This window comes from Sycon ciliatum, chromosome 5, assembly GCF_964019385.1.
Source record: "Sycon ciliatum chromosome 5, ocSycCili1.1, whole genome shotgun sequence".
Classification (NCBI taxonomy): Eukaryota; Metazoa; Porifera; class Calcarea; order Leucosolenida; family Sycettidae; genus Sycon; species Sycon ciliatum.
Window position 1 is genome coordinate 36032692 of NC_088647.1, and position 10953 is coordinate 36043644.

The following is a 10953-nucleotide window of genomic DNA, read 5'->3' on the forward strand; positions in this document are numbered from 1 at the left end:
AGTGATCAAATTCGTTATGTCACCTTGAACACTGTGCTGCATGAATGCGTAGCACTGAGTCATATCCGTGGCAACCCGTCGCAAGGGCTCTTTTATCATGCTAAATAGCTTACGGAGGCAGACGATAGCAGAGCCGCTCCATTCTGCATTATCCTGGCACGACCTTCGTGTTGAGCCACCATTCCATCGATACCCAGTCTTGCACGTGTAGGAAACACTTGCAGAGTAGTAGAAGCTGCCAGACACAGACCGGCTAGCACCACTTGGTGTTCCTGGGTCACCACAATCTGCAAAGAACATGCAAACAAACCAGCGATACAAACATTAACCAAGCGGCGACAAGCCATCCCAAACCACTACTTCTAGGTAGGCCACTGGAAGCACAAAATGCATAGTTATGCTTGACCAAACTTTGGATATTCTGCAACGTAAATAACGAAAACACAGTGAAATTGCTCAACCAGTCAAGTGGTTAAACCCTGCAACTCACAGCAGATCAAGTTTCTTGAAACTGCCGTCACCAGGACATTTCCTCGCTGAGACGCTGGCTGATAGCAGATGCTGTCCTTCAAACCTCTGCTGCTGTACTTGCTGACGTAGGGCAAGAGTAGTGACCGTGATGAACAGTAGCAGTTCAGAGGATTGCCAGTTAGAGTGCTAGTGGGAAGAGAGCAGATACGCACATACAATGGAACCCGGTCAGCAAAAAGCATGTGGAACAGGAGCATCTTTTATCCCATGTCACCTGACCGCCACCATGCAGACGGCTAATCAATGATCTTCGCGAGCATGCAGTACTGTAAATCAAAAACATTTCATGCGCGAAAAGTGCCGTTTTTCATGTAAAGCACGCTCATCTTCGATGAACAGCTCAAACCTTCCAGAAGCTGTGTCCGAGGTATAACGCTCCCAGGTAGATAATGGCTCCACAGGGATGGGGGCTGCTGGTAAAATTGTTAGTGGTTTTCACAAGTGAGTGGGTGTGATTATTGATCATATGGTGTGTTATGCAACACACTCAAAACTTCAAAAGGCAATAATGCATGAGCATGTGACTAGCATTACTCACAGCTGACTGACAAACTGGAAAGCGGTGTAATAGGGTAGGGTGGTGAGCTGGTTATTCGTGAGGTCCCTGCAAAGAAAAGTTAATGAGAAAATATGTAAACACAAAATGGTGAGTTTTCATTGGTAAACCAACGCAAACACACAGACTTTTCCCGTTTGCATCTTTCCCTCAAACCAATGAAAACACATTTCGCTTCCTTGATATGAAAGCTCTGTTCAATGAACAAAGGCTCCACTTTAATAAATGAGGATCTCTAACACTACCACCAGCACCGTCGCCACCGCCACCTCCAAAATCACTGCCAACCCCACCACCAGTACCACTACGACCAGCACCACCACCACCATCACCACGGTCAAAGACGCTACACCTCAATGCTGTGTCTCCAATTGTTTGCTCTAGGGATATTCAAGCAAGCCAGTTAAAATGCGAGTGAAACGTCCCTTGGAAAACAGTAACACAACACAAACCACACTTCACAGCACTTAGCTAGGTCTCCAGTGTTCACATAATTATTCACGTACAAAAGATTCAGCCGCACGAGGCCGGAGAAACTATCCGAACGAAGAGTCTTCAGCCGGCCATTCGTGAGATATCTGTGCAGAGAATGAGAAGAGCGCACCAGAGCCCATTTACAAAAAACTTTGCTTTCAAATGCTGTGGTGCCTATGTTTTTGACAATGAAGTTAGGAACATGTTTCATAGCTCCTGTACATTCAACCAAATGCATGCACACCCTCCTTCACCAACACACATACGCACACACACACATACACACACGCACATACACACACACAAAGATACACACACATACACACATATACACACACACATACACACATGCACAAAGGCCTTCCTTCCTTCCTTCCTTCTTCTCCACTGCCATGACTGGCTAAGTGGCCCCATACGGGGCAGCTCTTGGATTAGCGCTGTCTCCGGGAAGCGGCACCAGGACCCGACGACTGACGTGACGGCGCATTCCCACGGGTTATAATTGCTATTGAACGCCGCGATGTACAACGATGCCGTGCGATATCCTGACGGCGGCGGAAACTGCGGTTGCACACACCGCAAAGCAGAGGCTTGTCGACAGGCTCTTGACGGGCAAGTACAATACGATCCACCCCATCAAGGCACTGGGACTTCCACTCACGGCGATTACTTGCCACGTCGAGCCAGGAATTGGGCTCAATGCCAATTGCCGCCAGGTCGGTCCGCACCACGTCCTTAGTATATTGATGAGAGCCAAACCAAAGCGTCTCCTGGAGGCCAACGATGTCCATTCCATACTTTCTGAGCTGACGACACACAAGGTCAATTTTTCTCTCCTCGCGAATATTCGAACAAACTTTCCTTGATTTTTTGCTTTGGACGCCGTATTCAAATTTCCGTCAGTGTCGACAAGAGTCCTGACGTTCCACGTTCCCAGAGACAGAACAACCTTTCGAGCCGCTGGTGCACGCGAGTGAAAAGACTCTGGGCGAGGGTTTGCAAGACCTCTACACCCAGGCGAAAGAGGGTCAGCGCGAGTGGTCACATCCGAAGTGGCCATGTCGTCAACGCTGAATTTTTCCTCCTCCGCGGCAGCAAGATGAAGACTGCCTTGTCTAACACCGCGTCACTAAGTGTTTTCTACTCACCAGGGCTGGCCCTGGCAGAAGCCAGGAGCCAGCCCGTGGCCCTAAACTCACTACGAAGAAAGAAGAGTTCGGAGCCCCAAAAACTGCTTCCTCCTCTCTCAAGAGAACACTCAAAACACAAAGGCACACACACACACACACACACACACACACACACACACATACACACACACACACACACACACAAACACACACACACACACATGCACACACACACATACACACAAACACTCACCAGGGCCTGCTTGAGAGCCGGGTCAGCCGGGTCAGCCGGGTCACGCGCCCGGCTGGGGAACTGCACGACCTGGCTGAACAGATAACACCGGGTCCAGTCTGACCCGGCTGAAAAATGTCTCAAACTGGCAATGGATTCCTAAAATACCGGTATTTTACGACTCGCGGACCCCATCTGTTGCAAATCTAGCGCAACCGTACACACTACAGTCTACAAGCGACAGAAACTCGGCTAGGGTCAACTGGTTCGAGCGCGATCTGGCCAGCGGCGAGCAGGAAGTCAGGACATTCAAAATTGACGGGGCAGGCAGTCAAAAGCGTAACTTTGGCTATAACTTTTGACACAGTTGCAAGTTTTCTGCCGACTGGTGATTTGGACGATGCCTTGTTCTCTAAAATTTCCGATAATAAATTCGCCTTTCTGTTTTCCTGCGTTTTGAGCAGGCTTTTTGGTTGTTTTTCTGCCGGATGATCTGACCCGGCTTGACCCGGCTGGCCTGCATGCGCCAGGTAGACCCAGGTGCTCGAAGTCCGTACACTTTTACAGTGTGTGTTTGCCGAGCTGAAACTCACACTAGCAATGATCACTTGCCAGAATCCTGCTCGTGGATGGAAGGTATCTTGTCCAAGTATGTTCTGAGGCCAGGCTCGATTGAACCAGGCCATCTTTCGATCCGATCTGTTTCTTTGGAGTTCGCTGATTTTTCATATCAAATTTTGGTGTCGCAGAGGGTACTCTAAGTCCGTACTGATCAGAGGTGACTCGAAATACACACATATTTCTGCTAATTGCTAACTTGCAATCCCTCGGTTACGACGAAAGCACCGAAGGGATATGTTTGGCATGTGCCTCCGCCAGTATTTCTTGCAAAAGCGTAGTTTGTTGCCGAAATGCAAGCTGTTTTTAGTCGGCTCAGAGAAGAAGCAGCTGCGCTGTGAAAACCGCGGGAAAACAGTGGTGGAGATGCCAGGAGTGTCAACCTTTCTTCAAGGATTGGTGGTTCTCTGTAAATTCTTCTCCTCTGGCCATTGTCAGCTCTAAGCTGGCTCTTGATGATTGAGTGAAGGTCTGTTTGACGCTGTGTCCGTTCGAAATCGGTCTTGGCAAAGTTGATTTTTGCATGAAATGTAACCCAATTTGTATTTCGTATGGACACTCGAAAACCCACTCGCGTGATATGGGACTTCTGCTTATCGTAGATCCCTGAAAATTGCTACGCGAGTAGAACATACCACACTGTCCGCTTCATAAAATATTTGAGTCGAATACAATAACAGAACATGAAATTATGGGCGTACGAACTTAGGATACCATGTACGGACTTCGAGCACCTGGGTCTACACTCTGACCGGGCTGTGTTGAATGTCTAGAGCAGGCCCTGCACACACATACACACACACACACACACACACACACACACACACACACACATACGGACGGACGCAAACCCCATTAGAGGTACTCACAATGAGGACACATATGGTGCCGACGAAAACGTTTTCGAGGGAATGTCAGAGAATTTTCCGTATTCAACTCGGCTGGACAAGAGCAAAAGGTAGAACCACGACAGCAACAGCAACAGAGATTGTCCAACACCACCATGGCCCATGCAGTTGTACAGCGGAACAGAATCACTGTGAGGGGATTCAAGAATAACAGTCACCCTTACAAAGTGCTACCGCAGCGTGTTTCAAACGTATAAATTATAGACCTTTAGCTTCAAAAACCCGCTAAGGCAGTACCAATACCACATAAATCTGTGATCACTTTATGCATAACATTTTCCGAAATTGAGCATTCGTTTCACTTAGAAATCATATGAGAAAATTGGGGTGGAGCTGCCCGAGCTATATCCCAAAGAAATTTCTCAAAAAAAGCTCAACCGAATTGGAATTGTATGAAAACAAACGTCTAGAGGTCTGGACTTTTGAAACACAATCATTGTGATTACTAGTACATGTACAGTGCTGCTTCGTGAAATCCAGTCGCGTCCCTCAAGTACGCGCCGGGCGTTGTGCAGCCCTAGACCTGCAAATACTGGGCTGCGAAATGGTGCAAGGCGCAAACTTGAGTGACGCGACTGGATTTCATTGAGCGGGACTGTACTATGCATCAAGACTGAGGACTGATATGGAGCCGGAGTGATTTCAGTGTTCATCATGATTGAAGGATAACTGCTGATCTTGCTTGCATGCATTGGTCTAATACTGATGACTGTGGTATCATGTATTTAGAGGCTAGTGCACGGTATTGCTTTGTGGTACAAGTATTACATTGTTCATGATATTCGTTACAACAGTGTATGCTCTGCGTAGATAAGTAGATTGGGTTGCAAGGATAGCATGTTAGAAGTAATTGATTGGAACATCTGGGCCGCTCAATTACGTTAAGAGCACACTCTCATCATTGTTAACAACATTGTTGATCATACGGGTCAGATCCTAGTGTTTACCTAGTCATGTAATTTCTCGGACTACTCTAATAGTAATACCTTAATTACTAGCCTTCGATAGCACGTGCGAGTGCGGGCTTTTGCTGCGCAGCTGGTATACCCCACAGTGTATTTAGAATAGTCTTCAATAATAATCTAGTTCAGTGAGTTTCACTACTTCCTAGAACCAGTACAAGAAACACCAGGTCCTGAGATTGTGCGGTGGGCGTGCGTGTACGTGCCGTAGAAGAGTCTGATGGTCTTTCCCCTTCAGCTCTTGGTGCCGAAACCCGGGATAGGCAGAACGTACTGCTGTGGGTTTTCCTGGAGAGAGGTCCGGTGAGGAGTATGGCGGCGAAGATTGAAGGGTTCTTGCGCCCCTACAGAGGGAAGGGCGACAGCTGGGAGGTGTTTTGGGCCAAGTTCGCGTTCTTGGCCACAAACCAGAAGTGGGACACAGACGACAAGAAGATGGCGCAGCTTCCGCTCTACTTGGACGGCGATGCGTTTATGGTTTACAACGCCATGGATGACGCGGACCAAAAGAAACCGGACGAAGTAGAGAAAAGAATGAAAGAAGCGTTTTGCCTCACGAAGTCGCAGGCATACAAGCTGTTTGTTGCACGCCGCTTGCAGCTGGATGAATCCCCAGATGGGTACATTGCCGACCTTAGGAGGCTAGCAGCGGTGGCAGGCCTTGGAAGAGGCGCGGATGCAGACAGCGTGCTCGTAGAGCAAATCCTGAACGGCTTACCTTCATCCATGGCGCAGCAAGTGCGCCTTGCTCTGGTTGGAAAAGGCGACGACGTATCGTTGTGCCTGCAGTTGGTTCGAGCATTGCAGCAAACTGGAACTGAGGATGATGTTGTTTCAGCTGCAAGTGGCGCGAGTGGCCCCGGGCCGGCAGGCTCTGGTACGCGGAATGTGCTTTGCTTCCGTTGCAATAAGCTTGGTCACGTGCGGCGAAACTGCCCGGAGGCGAAGTCTGGCTACGATCGCGGTGCTTGGAGGAGCTCAGCGGCGGGGGGTTCAAGTGGCGTGCGGCCTGGCCTCACTTGTTTCTTCTGCGACAAGCCTGGCCACTTGAAAGCAGACTGCGAAGAACGGAGGGCCTGGGAGGCCCAGAGGTCAAGCAAAGTCACCGGTCAGCCATCACCATCGGCAGCCTGCACGTCTTCCCCGCAGGAATGCTCCGTGGAACGAGGTGAGCCGGCGGAGGAGCGCTGCCTGTACATGGGGCATGGGAGCGAGAAGTCAGGCCAGCTGGTAAAAATCTTCGTTGGTGTAAGTGCAGCGTCTGGTGACAACGCCGGCAAGGAATCGTCCATTGTGAGCGCACGTGCACGCGGACAAGCGGTTGTAGACACGGGCTCGACGAGGACGTTGATCAGCCGTGCATTCGCGGACCGCAGCAGCCTCACGTACGACGGCCCAGACACTCTCGAGACCAACCTTGTGGCTCTGGACGGCAATCGAATCGAAGTTCTGGGGCATCTAGAGGTCCTTCTAGAGCGAAACGATGGGCCTGTCAACCTTCCCAGAGTCAAGGTACGAGCGCTTGTAGTTGAAAGCCTAAGCACTGTCCGTGCTGACGTGCTGATTGGAGCGGATGTCGCTTCGCGGTGCGGTGGGTTGCAACTGAAGTATAGTAGTGATGGACAGCTTTGCGGAGTTGTATTTGGAGCCGCAGCCAGCGACACTGTTGCAGCCACTGCCGATCGGCTGTCCCCGAAGGGGCAGGATGATGATGGTCGATCTGGCCATCCGTCGCGTCGGGTGAAAGTCAGCACCACTGACGAGGGCAAGGTTATGCTCAGTATTGCGGACGGTGTCGTGACCTGGAGCCCTGCTGAGAAGCAATGGGAGTTGACCTGGAAGTGGCTCGATGGTGAACCTCCTGCAATGCCGCTCGGCCCGGGTATCGGAGAGTACAGCAGGACGAACCTGACTCCGGAGCAAGAGCGCCTGTTTGTTAGTGAGGTGCAATCCTGGATAGACAACGGCTGGCTGATCAAGCACGACCCGAAGCTACATGGCGAGCCAGCATGTGTGCTGCCGCTCATCGGTGTTCCGCAAGAACACAAGACGACGCCGGTGAGGCCGTGCCTGGATTACCGTCACTTGAATAAAAAGCTCCACTCTGACCCTGGTTTTGACCCACCAGTCTGCGGTGACACGCTACGTCGATGGCGTCAGGCAGAAGCTCACGTCATGACGAGAATGGGATTCGGGTTGGCGGTAGCGCCCAAGTTTATGGATGCCGTTGTGAAGTACGTCACCCAGCCGTATCCTGGAGTAGATAACTACTATAACGACCTGCTGGTCCCTAGTGCCCTAGTGCCGAAGGTGTCTGGTGCACTGAATGAGTTCGGCCTACCAACCAAGCCCGCAGAGCAACTGGCAGAGGCTCGGGTCCTTGGCCTCCAGCTGACCAAGTCGTCCAGTGGTGACACGTTCTGGTCGCGAAAGGAGCCAGCTGCCATGACCTTGGAGCGTCCGGCAACTAGGAGGAGAATCTTCCAATGGTGTGGACGACTGACAAGCCACTACCCGGTATGCTCATGGCTGCGACCTGCCTGCAGTTTCTTGAAGAGAGCAGCTTCGGCGGACGATGCGTCCTGGGATGATCCAGTCCCACCGGCTATCCAGGTCTGCTGCGAGGAGCTTGAGAAGCGGCTAGCCGAAGTCGACCCAGCAAAGGGAACGTGGAGCATCTCTGCTGGCGACAGCAACACATGGACGGTGTGGTGTGATGCGTCCGGCCTGGCCCTTGGTGCTGCCCTGGAGGTTGACGGCAAGGTGGTGGAGGATACCACGCAGCTACGACCACACCAGGACAAGAGGCACATCAATATTGCCGAATTGGAGGCGGCCATCCTGGGTCTCAATCTGGCTGCGAAGTGGAATGTGAAGCGGATTACGCTGAAGATTGATTCCAAGACCGTCTTCGGGTGGCTGAAGCAAGTGATCAACGATGTCCGACGAGTGAAGACCACTGGCTTGCATGACCTGTTGGTGCAGAGGCGCCTACACATTGTCAGCGATATGATTGACACGATTGGAGCCGCAGTGGATGTTGTATGGGTGTCGTCTGACTCCAACATTGCAGATGCCCTGACCCGAGTTCCAAGCGTCTGGCTTACTCGATCCGTGGGTAGCATTCCCGACGTCACCGCCGGCGCTGTGTGCGAAACGACAGTTGTTGGCCCAATTTCGTTTGACGCCGTGGCGGCAGCCCAGCTGGAAGACGAAGTGGTGCAGCGTGTCGCCAGCCAGGTGGCTACCCGATCGGCGGTTCGCGATGCTGGTTACAGGAGCGTGGCAAGTCAGCTCGTCGTCGAGGATGGCGTCCTGCTCCGAAGCGTTAAGCTGCCTGTTGAGGGTGAAATCCTCGTTCCTGTCATCGCTAAATCCGCGGAAGAGTCTGTTATTAGCGCTGCCCACACCAACTCCGGCCATGCCTCATGGCAGAATATGTACGAGATGTTGCGTGAACGCTGCTACCTACCACGCATGGCCGAGAAATGCCAGCAACATGTCCGCAGCTGCCAGCGTTGCAAGGCTGCGAACGCCGCAGGAGGACAAGCGGCGCCAGCGACACGACCAGATATGCCCGGGAGACCGTGGGGCTGTGTTCAGATCGACACCTTGGAGCTTGGGGCGAGCAAGAGCGGGGAAATCCACTGCGTCTTGGTCTGCGTTGATGCCCTGACGAAGTACGCCGAAGTTGTCCCGTTGCGTCGGCACGATGGTGCGAGCGTGGCCGATGCCATTGTCGAGTTGTGCTGTAGATGGGGAACGCCAGATGTGATCCGGATGGACAATGGCCGGGAGTTCCGCAACTACATTGTCAAGGCCCTTCTGCGTGTGTTTGGTGTTGAGGTCAAGACAGGAGCTGTCAGGCACCCACAGACGCAAGGCATGGCTGAGCGTTTTAATCGCACGCTGCTCGGCCTCATAAGGAAGGTCCTGGAAGAATCAACGGATTGGCTCGCCGAGCTCCCGGTGCTGATACATTACTACAACAGCCGCATCCACAGCGCCATCGGCATTTCACCAATGAAAGCAATGATCGGGTGGCAGCCTCGAGCATTGGTGAGCGCCCGCATCAACCTATCCGATCCCAGAGAGTGGCAGGACGAGCATGCAGCGAGGTGTGCGAGAGTTCGCGACCTGCTTGATGCGGAGATGTCCGAGAAAGACCACTGTGAATCCGAGCATGAGTGCCCGTTCGCGCCTGATGATAGCGTCCTCCTCCAGCAGCCAAAGAGGCGCCAGAAGTGTACTCCTCCATACCAATGTGGCTGGCGTATCAAGAAGGTCTTGTCAGGATCGACAGTAGTCATCTGGCGGAGGTTCAAGGGTGTTTTGCAGGAGAAGGTCATCAACATCGACCTGCTGAAGCGTGACGTGCCAGCTGCACCTTCCTCGGACCCAGCAGATGAGCCTCGCCATGATAGAGAGGAGGAATCGGCTGGAGAAGAGAGTGATGGCAGCGGGCCATACGTAGTGTTCTCGCCGAGTAGCGATACTCCAGACGAGCGAGTGTTGCGAGACAGGTCTGCCATTCGACCGCCTGCCCGCTTTCGCACGCAGTAATTGCATGGTCGGTAGTGAGTTTCTACATGCCACCAGGCGGAGGTGATGAAGGATAACTGCTGATCTTGCTTGCATGCATTGGTCTAATACTGATGACTGTGGTGTCATGTATTTAGAGTCTAGTGCACGGTATTGCTTTGTGGTACAAGTATTACATTGTTCATGATATTCGTTACAACAGTGTATGCTCTGCGTAGATAAGTAGATTGGGTTGCAAGGATAGCATGTTAGAAGTAATTGATTGGAACATCTGGGCCGCTCAATTACGTTAAGAGCACACTCTCATCATTGTTAACAACATTGTTGATCATACGGGTCAGATCCTAGTGTTTACCTAGTCATGTAATTTCTCGGACTACTCTAATAGTAATACCTTAATTACTAGCCTTCGATAGCACGTGCGAGTGCGGGCTTTTGCTGCGCAACTGGTATACCCCACAGTGTATTTAGAATAGTCTTCAATAATAATCTAGTTCAGTGAGTTTCACTACTTCCTAGAACCAGTACAAGAAACACCAGGTCCTGAGATTGTGCGGTGGGCGTGCGTGTACGTGCCGTAGAAGAGTCTGATGGTCTTTCCCCTTCATGATGAAACCTGGACCATTCAAAGACAAAGCTATGTAGGAAACACCTACACACCAACAGTGACAAGAATCGCTACATCTCCCAAATTTGACGAGAACATGATTGTGCAACGTTCCAAAGATGTCACAACAAAAAAGTCATCATGCACAACCTGAAGCCAATTACAATGTGCAGTGTACATGTTGTATGCAGTGAGTTGCACGTGTAGTCTACTCACAATGGCTTGACATCATCTGCAATGATGCCTGATAAGTACCAAAGGGTTCATAACATAAGTACTGAACAATGCTTCACGCGACAGAAACACTTTCAGGCTCAGAACGGGCTATAACGTTTAGCTTTCATTTCACAGGACATTGAAAACTTCCCCTCTCTAATGCTGGACATGACCCTC

General features: G+C 51.3%; 1 protein-coding gene across 1 annotated transcript in view; it reads right to left on the reverse strand.

The window, feature by feature from the left end:
• The window catches only part of LOC135817042 (sushi, von Willebrand factor type A, EGF and pentraxin domain-containing protein 1-like), a gene marked incomplete at its 3' end in the record, with an annotated part of 38680 nt that overhangs the window by 26546 nt on the left and 1181 nt on the right, over nt 1-10953 (reverse strand). The window contains exons 2-6 of the mRNA XM_065330144.1: nt 4411-4482; nt 1594-1665; nt 1070-1135; nt 491-657; nt 114-287 (exon numbers count right to left, since the gene is read on the reverse strand). Coding sequence (XP_065186216.1) covers nt 114-287; nt 491-657; nt 1070-1135; nt 1594-1665; nt 4411-4482 — 551 coding nt within the window. The remainder of the gene's footprint in view (nt 1-113; nt 288-490; nt 658-1069; nt 1136-1593; nt 1666-4410; nt 4483-10953) is intronic.